General features: G+C 35.1%; 1 protein-coding gene across 5 annotated transcripts in view; it reads left to right on the top strand.

The window, feature by feature from the left end:
- Positions 1-279: 279 nt before the first annotated feature.
- LOC143471259 (diacylglycerol kinase zeta-like) overlaps positions 280-17,092 on the top strand; it is a 29,879-nt gene continuing 13,066 nt past the window's right edge. The window contains exons 1-4 of one of the 5 annotated variants that reach the window (XM_076969678.1): positions 280-3,187; positions 3,436-3,474; positions 3,940-4,068; positions 7,470-7,563. In XM_076969678.1, the coding sequence (XP_076825793.1) occupies positions 2,968-3,187; positions 3,436-3,474; positions 3,940-4,068; positions 7,470-7,563 (482 nt within the window). In that variant the 5' untranslated portion in view covers positions 280-2,967. Of the gene's footprint in view, positions 3,188-3,435; positions 3,475-3,939; positions 4,069-4,164; positions 5,897-7,469; positions 7,564-9,515; positions 9,655-13,644; positions 16,676-17,092 lie in introns of those variants that run through there. The other 4 variants (XM_076969687.1, XM_076969700.1, XM_076969709.1 and 1 more) reach the window with 4 other exon arrangements.

The raw sequence follows: 17,092 nt of genomic DNA on the forward strand, positions 1-17,092 counted from the left end.
ATAAACAAAATAGAAATATGGAAACGTTGAACTAACAAACTATATTTACGATATTAATGCAGGAGTTTATCAAAACTGGATAATTCCTAATAAAAAAAATAAAAAGGTTGGAATGTGCCACTGCAATAGCAGAAATTAATTTACAAAATAAATATTTTAAACAAAAATTATTATGGAGTGAAAACCATAAACTGAATAAAAATTTGATTCTTTTTTGGGAAAGTCCCTTTTGCATTTTTTGTGAAGTGGATTTTTATGTATTTACAGTAGGATACGAACAACCAAAGAACCATTTTATCTGCTCTCTGTTGGAGAAGGCCTACTTCATACGATAGTGAATATGCTACTGTCAATACCAGAGTTATGTCAAAATGGTTTGAATAATTAGCTTACATCAAAATAAAAACTTAACGTAACATTCATATTGATAACTTAATAAACTGTTTGCCTTATTTCGTTCGTTTATGATTTTAATGGTATTCTATAATTCTATAGCCCTGTTTATGATTTTGTGCGTGATGATTTAGATGAATAATGATGTAGCCTATATTATTCTGTTGACTAAATGATGGAATTATTGCGGATTGTCCGGTAAGCTATGCGAGCCAATTGATAGTTCCTTTTTTTCAGGAAGTCCAGTAAAGTTTGCTAAGTATAAGCTAGTTTTTATTACATACTTTCTGTTTGGTACGATAAAATGCAAAATAACACGCGTTACAAGAGTATGCGTGGTATCTGCGGCGTGTGTAAATGTAGTAATTTAGTTTGTATTTACTTCTAGTTAATTGTTTTAAACTTTGCTTGATATGCCAAATGAAATTAGTCATTGTAATGCGCCGCAGAAAACATGCAAATTCTTACATGTTTTACGTTGCATGCTTTGCTTACCACATATTCAGACGTTTTATCGAATAAGTTCAGTGAGTAGGTTCCAAACTGTTGTAAAATGAGAATTAGGCAACTTATTTTCTTTGTGTAAGGGAATTCATATGTTACCTACCTGAGCGAAATCTGATGATCTGATGCCTAAAACATTTCCAATTTAAAAAAGAATGAAAGTGGGTCAAAAACTTCCATTGTTAAGTATAGGTGATCGAAAAATATAACCACCCAAACAGTAACTCGGAAAGGACCTATTGGTATTCCAAAAGTCTATTTAAGGTTCATTTGCAATTTGATTCAGAGTAGAACGAAGATTAAAACCCTACAATTGGAAAGTTTACAAAACAGCAATTCTGTGCCAGACAGTTGCCGCAGAAGCCAACTTTCTCCGGTGTCTCATACGAATTTTCAGAAGGGGATTAAAGGTTTAGTTTAGGTTAATATAGTATAACATTTAAGATAGGTTGACAAGAAACCATGCAAAATGGCTTTGAAGGTTTTCAAAATGAGTGCAAATGTGTGCAAAATGGAAAAATATGAACATAGAAAATTCAGTTGTGAGTAAAAACTTGTGATTGTGAAATGTAATGAAATGAATTGTGTGAAATAGTAAATAAACTAATATCATTTACCAAAAATAGTGTATTTCACTGACAATGACATTACTTTTTACTAAGACTGAAAAATTGTCTTTCCTTAGATCGTTAGGTTGTTGCTCTGACATCACTATGCTATGATGCCATTTAACTGCATTGAATATTAACAGAACACAGGCCTTGTGCAATCATCATGGCATTAAAATTTTACATTAATGCCTTCATGGATCACACATAGCTGGTGTAAAACTTTCTGTTTACAGCCGCTGCTGTGTAACTTTGTTGGAAGCATGTAAGACACGTTACGCATGTACGCGTTTTTCCCATATAATGTAGCTATTATTCTCGCAGGCCGAATAAAACTTATCAGTGCATTCATGCAGTTGCATTGTTTTATTAGAAATAGATTGTGTTTAAGAAAATGTGCCGCTTCACTTAAAAGATACATATTTAATGTTTCAGTAAGTAAACAAGCAAACTGTCAATTATACATTAACTAGCCCATTAAATAAACTTTTGTAGTAGCAATAAGTCAACCCGTGTATTAGATGGTTTGGTTGTGGACAGTGTGCAATCGTATAATACAAGACAAAGAATTGAATTATGCATAACTATCACTGTACAGTCAAGTTAACTATTACTGATTTTTAACAATATACGAAATTTATGCAAACAAACATCAAATTTTGTGATTTTAGATTTATAGATATTTAAAATTGGGCACATGTACATCAACATTGTCATACGAAATAGTAAGTGAACGATAGATTTTCCTTCCTGTCGTCTTTGTGTTAAGACATTGGTTCTCGAAGTGAGGAATGTGGATCTCTGTTCCCTCTTTAAAAGTTATACCATAAATTCCCTACATGTATATTTTTAAACAATATATGTAAGTGTGTGTCTATAAAATCACTGTAATACTACTTTGGGAGTTTGGTATTAATGTTAGTCTGTGATGTAATGAATTACCTTTCTCTTTGTGCCTAAAATGACATTTTACCAGATCAAACTTCATAAATAATAGTATTTTGTAGCTTTCTCTAAGCTTAATGTGACTTCAAGCTGTTAAATTTATTTGAACACTATTTTCTTTCCACTGTGTTACTTCTTCCTCTATCATTGACATTTTTCACTAAAGACTCTTAGGTTCTTTTGTTAAAATAGCCATTTAAATGTTTTTACGTGTTTTATTTTCATTTAATACGATGTTGTGCCAACTTTGCTTCAGGTTACCGTATACGTATACTGAACTTCTGTCTTACTGCACAGTTACATATTTGCGATGTTTTTTTTGAGCTTGTTGTTCACAAGCAATTTGATTTTTTTTTCAGAACGAACACAAATTTGTAATCATACTTCCATTTGTTTTTATTTTTAGGCTTTTGAGAAAAGCTAGGAAAAGTTTTATCCAGGTCTTGTGCTAAATTAACGAAACATAGTTCATGAGTCTAGTATTACAACTCCATTTTCGAAAAATTTCATAAACAATATGATAAGTATGAAGAAGCACAGATTAAAAGATGCAAATAACAAATTGATGGAGGTCACACCTGATCGTGGTGGAGAAAGACAAGCAAGGTCATCTTTTGAGCTCTGTTTAACTCAACATGTCGCTGATCCTAAATTGCTTAACACAAATAATAATGGAAAACATAAGCTGTATCATCGATTATATAGCAATGATGACGGAAAGGGTACTTCACGCACACGTATGTCTATGTTATATTCTGTTGGTATTATTTTGACTAGAAATTAATATGGGCAGTTTTATAAAATTATCCACCGTTAAGACATCAAGGCATAAAATATAGCAGATACCCTATAGGAATAAATATTGATAATCAATAACGTAATTATTCTGGGATTAAGCTGTGGCTTCATCCATTACGTGCTGAAGAATAGACATGGTTCCAACTAAAAATGAGAAAACAATTATACAAATCATGTTTATTTTCAGGTGATTCAAAATCTATCAAAAAGGCTACAAAAAAGAAAGGTGATACCATTTAAACCCATTTACATTTTATGAATCTCTGTATATTGGTAACGTCCAACTTGCAATTATTTGGACCCTTGAGACATTATGCATGGGATCGACTTAAAACTGTTTAACCTTGCACTGTGCTTTTTGCCATGATATTATGTAATGACTTTTGGAATACTTGATGTTCAGTGGAATATAAGTAGATGATCAAGGAGACATTTCTACTCATAGCAGCAATATCTATCGTAATAATATTGATATTCACATGTCTATTGCTCAGTTAGCTATGTACATGTTTTGCCTATTTCTGGTATAAGTATGTAAAAGTCTAGAAATCAATTTTGTTTACATACACTTGAAAAAGCTTTCACTGAGCAGGTTGTATTTAAAGATTATAGTCAACAATGTTGGATATGCTCAATGAAAGCTAATGTTAATACATGTCCTATGATCCAGCACTTCAGTTAAATTTTTTAGTTACTTGTTTTCATCAAGGTGAAGCAATTCCATCAGCATCAGTTAAAGAAATTGCTCAAAGAAGAGGGTCTATTAATGACATTGAAACTAAAATTTCATCTGCGTGTCAAGAAAGTGTTGGTATTGAAGGTATGTTTAATTGTTTGTTAGTTATGAGATGTTATCAGTTTATTCATTGATTATGCCTGAGTTTTAATTGATTTTGCTAATGTAAGCTTTTTGTATGTGTGATATGTGTATTGGATTAATACATTAACAGATAACATGCATTCATTGGCAAAACTCATAATTATGGTGCATAGATTCTGCATGTTGAATATGTTGTAGAGTCATACCATCTTTTGCATGTGTGTCACTTCCTGTGTAGGCAAATTCCCTTAGTGAATAATTTTACTACTGCAAACACACAACAAAAAATTACTTCGAAAGTTGTACTCTGTAAATTTGTTTTTACTCTTTTTAATGAAAGATGTCTAGGTGGCCAAAATTCAAATAAACTTTTTGGTTATGTTTTGTTTTTAAATTAAAATGAGTTTTGAAAGTGATTTTAATTCTTTGCCCAGTTTTTAATCACTTATTGCAGATAGTGTTTTTGGTTGTATTTGTTTATGTGTTTTTTATTATATATATGAAAAGTTGGCCAACACAGATGTTCTAGCTTTTCCATACAGCAATTAGAATCTTACTGGAAGCATAGTGAAAGTTGAAAGAGTCAAGTTTGAAATAAAAGAAGATATAATATGTAAATATTTTGAAAAAAGGAACATGTCCGGGTTATTTGGCTGTTTTTCAAATATATTTGAAAAGTAAGACAAACGCCCTACTAAGGTACATTTTTTCGTAATTTTTTTTAGGTACATGCCTCTGAAGCACAGTGGTTGGTACTAATTTTAGCATTCAAACTATATTGCTTGATTGAAGTATTGCTTATTTTCTCACATTTTTATTACATATTTCCAAAAAGATGCAAACAACAACAAGTTGCTTTGCAAGTATTTTTATTTTGAAAATTACATGAGCACTCAGATGTCTTGACAAAGAGTAATAAATTGCCTTTTAGTACCAAGGATATTACAAATCGTTAGGAAGCAAGGTTATGAAGAGTTTTTTAATATTTCAGACATTTTCAACAAAACCCTTTTTCATAACAACAAAAATGTTAGTATCAGTATGAAAACAGTTGAACTAAAGTCACATTCCCGTCGGAAATAATTTCAACGGAGAAAAAAATTTATCCACACGTATGCATACAAAAAACCTTTCATTATCAAGGCAAGTTTCCTAGATTCAACTTACTATACTAAAAATGAATATTGCTTTACAAGTTTTATTAATAAAACAATCAAATGTTTAATTCATTGACATGTCTATTCAGGTAGCTTATGATACACATATTTATATAGTGATATATATTTTATCAGGTTGGGCATAAGATTCATAAGTAATAGACCATGAATGTAACCATGATTTCATTGAGGATGATTTGCTTTATCAGAGTATCTTTAAGTCCTACTGATATTTCACAGTAAGCACACAAAATATCCACATTACTTTGATTCTCACCCATACTATTTCAATTCTCAACTGGCAGATTTATACAAAAAAATTATATTGATGGTATTCATGTTTTGGTTATTATTGTCATGGATTCATGTAATGTAAAATCATTTCACAATTATGGTAAGTGAAAGTAATAATAAAATGCTATGGTATTATTGCCCAGTGCTTTTTGTGTTACTATGTATTGCATACTAGAGGTACTCTGAAATTTGGGCACGTTGAATTGATTCTGCCAAATCGAGTAAAAATGTTCAGTTTTCACCCAAATTTATTTTTAGATTCTGTGAAAAACCGAATATTTAATATACTTCTAAAAACCTGTTTGAAAACTCTTTCATTGCAGGAAAACTACAACAACAGTGGATATAATTGTTATTGCTTGTAACAGGGAATCTAAGTATGTCATTTACGTACCTTTCTGTTGTAAGTTAGAACTAAGCATGCATTGGTTCAACTATCATATTTCCGTAATTTTTTGAGCCACGGTTTATAGGCATTGTTTCATGCACTTTTATGATACAAATACTAGCAATACCAGATTGCATGATTCGGATGAATTAATTTGGCTCCTCTTTACCAAAACTTCAGTTTTGGTCTGATCCCAAAATCACAATTTGCACCCCTATTTCATACCAGGATTTAGTAGGCATAATTATTTTGGTCTACTTTTTAACTTGTAAAAACGCAACTCATAATAAGATTTATCTCATAATTTATTCTATTTACCTCTTATGTATGACATGGCGGCTTGGGTTAAATAATTCTAGGACTGGCAAACTCAACATACTTTAAGTACTTACATATTACATATGATATTATTGCACATTTACTCCAGTAAATTGTCATTTTTACATAATTTAAAATGCGTTGGTGTTATGGTAGGCAATTAATATGATATCAGGCTGAAAAGCACAAGAAAACTTCACGACTAAATGTAATATGCCCTGTTCATTGTTTGCCTTAAAGTAAGTATCAATAAACATTACACAACAGCCGTTTTGTGTTAGTTCTATTCTTGTATGTGAAATTCGATATTCCCCCAATCCTACTTTGCTAACATACTACCTTATACATCATATGTATATTACTTGACTTTCTCATGTCGTTTTTCTTGCGTGTTAGCCTTTTATAAAATTATCTAATGTAATAAGTAGGGCAACCAAAAGTCAATATGGTCAATTTTTTTTTACCTGCTCAGAATGCTATGAAACAAGCACAAAACAAGTTTCAGCTTTGTACGACGTGTGGTATAGAAGTTATTAGGTCAGATAAAGTCAAAATGTTACGTTAGGTCAAAATACGGTCAAATTGTTTCGTTAGGTCTTTTTTTTAGGTCAAAATCTATTAAACTTGTAATTTTGTAACCATTTTGTAATATTATTCTTCCGTTTTTCTCTTTTCTTGTACCGCAAACAATTCCAGTCCCGCAAATTTTACTTAGAACCTAAGCCACAAAGAGAGGGAAGGCTTTTCAGCGCGTTTGGTGACGTCACGATGTGACGGCATTGCATTTAAAACTGCAAGTTGTCAATCTTAATACGCAGAAACGAAAAAAAAGTCAACACTAGAAAAGCATTTTGTCATTTTTAAATGCAGCTTTAGATTAGAAAGTTGCTGTAGACAGTGTAGAGACTATCAGTATAGCGTTTTTCAAAATGAGGTCAAAATTTAAACGTTTTAGGTCAAAATAAGGTCAAAATGTAAACTTTTTAGGTCAAAATAAGGTCAAAATGTAAACTTTTTAGGTCAAAATGAGGTCAAAATTTGCAAATTTTAAGGTCAAAATTTAAAATTTTTAGGTCAAAAAACTGGTTGCCCTAGTAATAAGTAATGTATTTCAACATATAGTCTTGAGCAGTGACAGTCTTTGTTTTTGCGTTCTTACATTCCTTAGTTATTGATCTTTTGTTCTATCTATTATTCTTTTTCAACACTGATACTACTTGCGCAAGTTGAAAACATATTTTTAGATAACGATGATTCGGTTATGCTTCCTGCTGAATATGTGCCACACAATAATCGAAGTGGACACCGAAGATCGTCTGCTCATCGTGTTTCATATCGGTATGAATGTAACCAAAACTACTGTAACTAGATTAAAGCTAATTTTGTATGTGTTCTAAAATGATCTAAGTTTCTAATTTTAAAGGCATTTGCATGGTTTTGAAAGTTTTCTTTGCTTGGCGTCTTAAGCTGAGTTTGTGAAACCTTAAAGGCCGCATGATTTTCGTATTGTAGCAGTTGTTGTTTATTCACGAAACATGATAGTCTTTGCAACTGTGCTAACCAGCTACGAAGTCAGGCGTTGCTTACAGCATACAAACTTTGCTAACATCCGGGCGTACAAGCACAAACAGCACGATTTATTCGATATCTGTCATTCGCATGAACTGCACACGCCGTAGATTTGTTTCCAGTAAGTTGTCAATTAATAGGGTGCGCCATTTTATTGCTTTGCATTCGTTTCGCCCTTCTGGGTGAAGATCTGGATCAGAAGATAATTTTTGGCATACACCAACACCTTTTTTATCTGGTTCCTCGGTTGCTCTGTGTAAAACATGTCAACTATAACTTCACAAGAAAACCAGATCATGCAGTGCGCGATCTCCTGCAAGTAGCCAAAGGAAGCTCAAGATTACCCGATCATTTCAAATGCTAGATAGTTTTCTTAATAAAATTCTACATAAAGTTTATGCACGGGACAGAAACCTTCCAGCGCCGGAGTGTTTGTAGCTCAAACCAGAAATGACATAGCACACGTATTTTAATAAATTCCAGGTCTGTGCGAACATACTTTCTAAAGTAAAGGTATAATTTTTTTCGAACAACAAAATGAATAAGCTTGGTGTGTATTGTTAAACCACCGTTGCTTGCATTTGCATTGTTTTGAATTGTTTCAAACTTTACCACACTGCAATACCATCTCGAAATGTTGTCTTCTCGCACAAATAGTAATGACTAGTGGCCTGCCACATGCATTTTCTGTTGAAGTATCTAAGTATAGGAAGACACCTCAACAAATCTTATGCCTTAATGGATCCGTTATGTCGATATGTTTATTGATTTTCAACGCGCCGGCAGTAATTAAATTAAATTAACTTCAATTTGATGAGATTTGCACCACGACGCGAGGATTAAATTTCAACTTCCAAGAGCACCGTGAATAACCTAGGGTGTCAGATCTTTGAACCAACCAGGCGGCAAGAACAGCTTTCCCAGAAATTTTTTATGTTAACCGAAAAATCGAACCTTGGCTTTACGAAGTGAAGTACGCATTAACAAAGGTTTTAAGGAAAATGGAGTAGGAAACGTGTTGTGTGAAAAAGTAATATTGTGGTGTATTCTACGGCAAGACATGCCATTAAGAGCCGTTTTTAAATTCTGTTAATATGTATAGATAGTATTATGTCATAAAAGGGCACTTTTCTACCCCATGCTTTTGGCGTCCTCGGATCTAATTTACTTTACCACCCCGTCCTATGTTTAAAAAACTTTTTCATCAGTCTCCATATAATGCGATAGCTTCCAGATTACCCAGTTCACGCTTTCGGTCAGCCGTGAGTGTGACCATCACGTAACAAGATGTCTGAATTGGTGACTGCAGAAACTTTAGTCCCGTTTCCATATCCCTATTTCAGACTTTGTTGTTGTAACGATCGTGTCAAACTTGCATGTCAACACAGACCAATGCTTAGTTCGGGCACCTGGACATGGGCGGTTGTTATTGTACGCATGCCGGCTGCAATTGATCACAAATGAAAGAAATGTGCTTATTCGTCCTTGCCCTGTTGAATGCCGCGGGTGGCACTGTTGTTAATAACATCTCCGGTTTTAACATGTAGCAAATTATTATTAATCATTTGGGTGTAGAATGTATACAGTACACTAAGTACAGGAATGACAAATGACGCACGGCTGGTGATGTTAGTACTGTTATTGTGACGTAACTCCGTTTACGTCCCTCTTACACCCGGTTTCAGAAGAGCCCGTGATAAAAGCTGGTATTGTTTTTAAGCCTAGTGCAAACTGAATAGCAGTTAGTGATAGCGGCATAATTCCGAACGACTCCTATCAGCAGAAACTGTTGCCGAATCAGAAAAAAATGGATAAACTGAAATGTCAATGAAAATCGTGATTATGTGGATTATTTAGCAGGTGGGCACACCGTTGATATATATACCAATGCTTTATTTTAGCACAGTGGTTCCCAACCGCCGGTCCGTGTAATTCTTTTGCCGGTCCGGCGAAGTATCTTACTTTCAGCCAAGCTAGTTTTAATATGGAATCATAAGCATTGCAAAGTTGTTACTCCCTGTAAAACTCATTTAACGCCTGGCCGGTTCACAGCAGTAAAACTGGCATATCTCGCCTTCGTTGATACCGCAAACGCAACGGCAACTTTGGTTAACAAAAAGATTACAAATATCTGTTCTATTCACTCCGATATTTTGTTGCCGGTCCGTGAAAATTTTTTTTAAATCTTTGCCGGTCCTCCGTTGTAGAAAGGTTGGGAACCACTGCTTTAACATATAAGCACATAAATGTGTAACATGCCTTTCGCACGTGTTTGTTATTTTCATGTATAGGTTCAGCTAGTATAGTTACACGCGTAGTATATCAAACCGATAGCTATGTTTAATAAAATTAGCCATTGTTTATTGGTTTAACTTAATCTGTTAACTTCAGTAGTAGAGCTAAGATAAGGTCGCTTGAGATATTGCATGAAATCTTTCTCAACCAATGTCAGACGAAGTGCTCAAAGAGTCCAAGTGACTTGTTACGCTAGGTTGTAGTAAACAGCGATTTCTGTCAAATTCAAAGACTTACAGCTCATTCCTGCCACCTCGCGGCCTTGTATATGTTGTGTTTGTTGCGACGATACACCGTTTCTCATTTTGAACTCGATTGTCCTACTTCATGCATTTTGAAACCATCAACAGTTTGGTACTTTGTGCTGTTGATTACGCAATTTGTAGATCCATAATGAAGCAAAGCTTATTGCTTCTTGTTTGTTTACACCAAGTAAGTTTCGAAATGTTTGCTGTGCAATACCTATAATCAGGGTTGCCATACCGTCCATATCTCTAAGATTTGTCCTTATTTTAAAGGTCCGTGTCTTAGAAAATATGTTTATCCTTTTTTTTCTAAGAAATGTCCTAATTTTTACTTGCGTCCTTATTTTCGTCTTATTTTTAGGGCAGAGGTTCGTATTTTGGGCATTTTGACACCTTTAGTATACCATTTTGTACCAAAGAGATACCAAAATTAAGAACATGCAGATAGTGTCTTGCTTTTTTTAGGAACATTGGTTGCTTTCTCCTATTGTGCACTGTTTAAGGTGGTATTCGTCTTTCGTTTCCTAGTCGTCCTTATTTTTGAGTTGAGACCAATGGCAACCCTGCTTATAATATAATATTCAATCTGTTAAAAATTAAGCATAATTTGCTTCGTGACATTCAAGCTATAAGCGAATTTGAACACAACTCGACTCAGATGTACCAGGCGTAAACTGCTTCACTTTTGTTCAAACGAGCGTTACGCGACGTAGCAGTAGGTCAGATACGAACGACTTGAAAGTAGCCTTAGTTCTCCGCGTTTAAGGTTGAGTCTATGTTACCGGGATGTAGCTAATATTAAATGAACACTCCTAATTTTGCAATTCCAGTGAAACGTACTTCTACCCTACAAGTCCAACAGACGCGATCAGATATCTGCTGTAATTTCAAGATGCTTTTGAAGTTTCTATAATCTCTTTCTTATCTTAGTTCGGCCAACACAAACCTAGTTTTTGTTTCGCTTGGACACTGTGGTTATGTTTTTCACGTTCCTTTAACTGAAACGTTGTTTGTTGATCGTCCTAGCGATTTAGGTTGTTTGGGAAATCTTAGTTTCATAAGTTAAGCAACATGTATTGAAGGACAAATGCAACGCTAAAACAACTTACTTGCGATAAAACATTTAATATGCAGTTGAACCTGACTGTTTGTGACTACGAATCCTGACCACGAATGCGACAACAAGTTCATCAAAGGCCGCATTGGTTTAGCCTTATGACGTTTGTGATAATGATGATACATAAATGTTGGAAATTTTATAACCAATGCAGTAAGCTAGAGAGCATAGAGTCTATGCCGTAGAGGCGTAGACTATACTGTAGTGTAGACTATGTGGCTTGGCCTACCTATATATACCGAAACAATGTGCATAGCGGATTAAAGATTGTTTTCTAATGTCGGCATTCCATTCAATCAGACGTTAAATTTTCGGGCGATATCGAACCCCGCAAGTTTCATATGTGTATTCGAAGAACCCTTCACCTATACTATACGCAGTATGATAGAGTATTTAGAATTGTGCTGAATAAAGAAGCCTAAAGTGTAGGAGCCCAAAGATTTTTCGTTTCTACCCCTCAAAAACCACTTAAAGCCTCAAAATGAAAGGTATTATCATATTTAGCCTAAATGCACGGTAAATTTCATAAAACAACTGTCACTTGCCTTTGTTTGAACAAGCCAGGCAAAAAGGTGGGCAGTTGATTGCGTACAAATTTCAAACGCCGTATACAATGAATTTGTAATGCCGTATAACACGCCTATCATTTTGCATTGATATGCTGAGTTTGCTATTGCAACTCGATTCAACAACAAACAGCTCTGCATTAGCTACTGCAATGTTCTATTTGCCACTCACTAAATCATTGGGGTTAAATCATTGGGGTTGGATTAATCCTGTTCATGAACCACTGCGTTAAGGTACTCTAAATGTCAAAACTCTATTGCCTCTACTGTGTATCTGTACTCAGCTTTGCTCTCGACTCGCACCACGATTGTTTGTCCATAGGATTTGAGTTTAACGAGAAATATTTCGAAAAAATCCAATCTTCTTTTGAGTTTTTTCCACCTTTTCTTTGAGAATTTTATTTCAGGAAAGTTGACTTTGTTTGAGAAACATTTGTAACTGACAATGGTGGTCCGTGGCTTACAACTTAAAAGTAACGCAACAAAGCGTCCACGGATTAAAGCAGGAGACAATGAATGAAATATTTGTTGTTCGTGAGAGTTTGTGACTTGTGTAAGTAATAGTCTTATGTTGAATGTGTATGGTGTGCAATTGTTGATCAGATTGTTGCAAAATATGTAAACATGCTTTTTTTCATCTGTGTTTACCATTGCCTAGCGAAGTCTTCCAGTGAAATGTAAATCTTCTGTTGTGAAGCTTCAAAATCAGGGCTACTAAAAGGGTTTAGTTCGGAAAATCGACGCAAAATAGGTTGTGGCTTATAAATGGGACTACACTGGCTTTTATGACTGTTAGGAATTTAGTGTCAACGGAAAGCAATCTGGCTTAAAAGAAAAGCTGCATTTACAAACCGTTTGATTGACAAGTTTGGAAATGGGAAGAGCTAACGTGGTAACAGCATCATCAATCTATTAAGATAAGCTATAAGAAGGCTCTAATAGGCTAGTTTAGTACAGCTTCCTTTTCATATTTCATGGGAGACAGCGTTTACCAAAGCTGTTTTTTATTAAGTGCAGGTTATTTTTTTGGCTAGAACCCAATTTTTCATAAATGTCTTGAACTTTTTTGTCCAATTTACTTTATTCTTCTGTAGGAATTAAGTTCATTCCCTATCTTGATGATGCTATCGTTACAAACTTTGATTTTGCGTGTATGGTTCTTTCCGGCTGCATTTACGTTTGTGTTTTGAGAACAACGTGTGGTTTTCCATCGCGAGGTGGGCACTTCTTACATTGCATAATGTTTAGAAAGTCGGTGCGGTAATGTATCATTTAACAATAAAAACACTGATATAAAATTTGTAGTCCAGTGGTGATTTCACGGGTTTAACAAAATATTTATTGTAAAAGTTGTCTTTTTTGGAATTATTTTATGAAAACGTACATTTTGCCACGATCGCACAGAAGAGCTGAATGATCCATTTTCACTGATAATGTAATTATTGTTATAAAAGAATGACAAAAAATGAAGCAATAGTTACTATTTTTTTTTTATAAAATCTAGCAACATTTTGCACTTTGAATCGTATCAAAAAAATGACAAGAAATTTATGTAAAAAATCCCTTAATTTTTGAGTAATCTGGAATTCTTTCGGTAGAGTTTCTTAGTTTTTCAGAGCTAGGCTTTTATGTTCTCGTTTGACAGGTTTCTCGGAAAAAAAGTGTTCTAGAAAAAGGAGGTTGGTGAGGGAACTGAAGCCATGTATTATGCATCGAAGGTCTCTATTAGAAATTGAGAAAGCGTTGTTACTTTTACGTTTGGCAGTGCTGTTAGGCATCGACCACTTTAACTGTCGATATTATCTGCCAAACTACTACCCTGTCACATTAGCAAAAAGCTCACTGGAGCGTGCGTCCGCCATTAGTGTTGATATTTATCTTCAACTAATTTCGAAAAGCAGGCAGACGATCCGGCTGATGTGATTTGGTAGCGTTTGTCCTGAAGCTTGGCCCTGAATCATGTAATACAATATTTTAAATATGGTAGAAGTGTTTAGTTCAACCAGAGCGGAAAGATGTTTTCTTCGCCTAATGGATTGACTGGGAATTTTGATGCTTTCATTTACTTTGTGTAATATATTAGCTACTTTTTGTTGAAGTGGCGTATGGCCTAAGCTCAAGCTATTTTTTTTGTTGCTTGAGGCACTGATAGAATACGAAGCTTTAATATAACCTTTTCACGCTATATTGCTGGCATTAACGCTTTTTTAGCCTCTATCGTACTTGACATTCTTTTGGCTTCCACGCTTGGGCACACTTCAGTAACTAGTAATTGTGCTCCAGTCATTTGTTGTAAACCATAAGTCAAACCCGTGTTCTACGTTTGTCCTAGCTCTCCCTTTAGTTTGTTGCTTAGCCATGCCCTGGTTTTATACACTCATGCAGCAACTGGCAAACAGGTCATTAGTTAGCAGTTTAAAGGCATGCTCAAAGCCAAAGGTTTAATTGTCACAGCTTAACAATATATTAAATAAATGTGGAAAGACAACAGTTCAAAATCAGTGCATGTAATGTAATAGTCTAAAGTTTATTATGTCGTATTACAGGGAGTGTGTACAGCTGCTGTGACTGAGATCACGTTAGCTTGTTAAATAAACATCATGTAGTGCGCAGAATAATACGACCCGCACGTATTATGATCGCCTAACGTCAGTGTTTAGGAAACTGCTGGTTTGCGTACGATCAATGCGCTGTCTTTGTCAAGTAAGTAGGGATTCGTCGCTGTATCGGCACTCTACTTGTATGCACCAGCTAGCAACGTTGCAGACTTGCTTGTGGCCGGCGGTGTGTGAGATTCCTGATGTTTGTTACGTTTTATTCGTATCTACAGAGTTATTGCAGATGGATGTAGCAGCCAATTTTAAGCCAAGTCGCCAAGAAACGTTAAATTACTTACAAATTGATTTAACTCTGTGATGTTGCGTAACCCTAGAATTTAGCTGAACGCAAGGGCAATAATTTTTGATATCACATATGGCCAGATGGAAAGAATACGTTTTTAACGTTTATTGTTGGTATCTGCAGTTATTTTTTATAGGAGACTGTGTTACTGTATTGGATCAACTCAAAGTACAAATTTTTGTTCCTAGCACAATTGGTTGTTTGTTGAGTGGATTTTACATGCAACTTGTACGGTAGCAAAATATCCAATTAATTTAAACTTTCCAACTCAAAGCTTCTTAAAAAATGAATGAAATTATTATTTTCATAATTTCTACAGAATTGGTAGTTTAGCTCTAGCAGAATGCGATTCTGCTAGAGAACAAGTTCTGGTCAACCTTGTGTTTCATGACGTAAAGTGCAAGTAGGCAATATTTGCAATTTTGTGAGGTTCAAAGTTTTTCCTACCGCAAACGTTTTGGGTAATTATTTAAATACTCTGTAATTGCTGCCCTTTACAGCTGCCAGAAAATAAAACAAACAGAGCGATGATATCAATTGAAAGGACGGACAGATAGCGTGTTGGCATATAATCATTTTTCTAATTCAGTCCCAGCTTCTAGGTTAAAATTTTGCACACGATTTAATTTAAAGTAATGCGCGCGAATTTTCCAGGTATTGATTTTGCTTTTGAAATTGATTACTCGTATGCCATTTCATGCTTATTGACAAATATTATAGGCTGCCAATATTTCACCAGAAAAAAATCATGCGTTCGAAGATACTTTTTAGAGTTTCTTATTACCTAACTTAAATGTAACATAGTAACCTAAAGTTAACCTAAATCTACATTGTAATCTTTTCTAACTCCAATAAAACCTTAAAATAGCTAAAACCAACTTCTTGCTCACCCATTCTCCTTACCCCAACCGCCTATCTTTAACAATAGGCCGCGTGACCTACTTACGGTGAAATAGTCACTGCGAATATTATAGTGGACGTCTATGTCGTTCAGTATGTGGTTTGCACTGAGACTGCTGTAACCCAAGAGCGCAATCTGTTAATTTACTGTATCGTACTTGTCGGTCTACCAGAAGCAATTTCTCCCTGGTCATGTGACAATATCTGGTGTAAGAGTTCACATGTTGCATTGCACATAGAAGGCAAACGGTTCTGTTTTTAACCCACCAGGTATTTAGGCATTGCGCTGTACGTTTGTTTACTGTGTAGATATTGTAAACACTGTCATACAGACTTTCGTTGTACTGAAACCATTCTAAGCGCTCAGGCATTAACGTGCTGAAAGCGACCAACAAATTTATGAAAATGTCAGTGAACGATAGCGGCAAGCAAAATGCAATTCGCAGACGGGTAGGTAGTGATGATTTCACACCAACCCGTGAGAGACGCGTATCAATAACGCGGAGAAAAACAGCACGTGGTGAAGTTTCTGTTGCCTACAAACGCAGCCGAAGTAACCCAACGTTGTCAGAGACCGAACCGATGGTAAGCAGATTAGAACGACGTAGAAGTGCTGTGACTTTTCCGTCAACCTATCGAAGTTTAGCTTCGTTTGGACAACCAAGTCCAGTGGCAAGGAAGTCGCTTTCGTCAGTTAGTTCCGCAGAGATATGTTGCTATGATCCGATTCGGACAACAAGAGGCTTTTTGCGCTACCATCGAAATGATTGGTCTACATTGGTTAAATGCTCAACCTCCAGGGATGAAGCAGGCAAAAGGCTTAGCCCAGACGAAATCCGAGTGCGAAAATCACTGGAGTACGTTTATTGTTGCTTAAATAAAGTGTATATAATAGACATTACAATCTAGTGCTACCTAATCGTTTTCTGCTATGCTGAAATTTTTTATTAGAAGTACATACAGCGTGTGATAAGAACCTAAGTAGCAACATTTTTGACCTGGACCATTGCGTTCGTATTAAGTATAAAAACAAAAGGTTACCTCGATATTTACCTCCGTTGAGGATGGGTCGTAGAAATTTCTTTTGATGTGGAACAACTTTTCTCTGTACAACATAATGAAAGTGTTGGCAAAAACAAATACCCTTATGAAAAACGGAAATGACGCAATTAAAAGGTTTTCCCATTGACTGTGACGTGTAGTCTATGGTCATAAGTTAAATAAAACCATGACTGCGTGGAATGTTGTAGTTTCGACCTGCAGTTAGATGTTTA

This window comes from Clavelina lepadiformis, chromosome 1 (genome assembly GCF_947623445.1).
Source record: "Clavelina lepadiformis chromosome 1, kaClaLepa1.1, whole genome shotgun sequence".
In the NCBI taxonomy this organism is placed as follows: Eukaryota; Metazoa; Chordata; class Ascidiacea; order Aplousobranchia; family Clavelinidae; genus Clavelina; species Clavelina lepadiformis.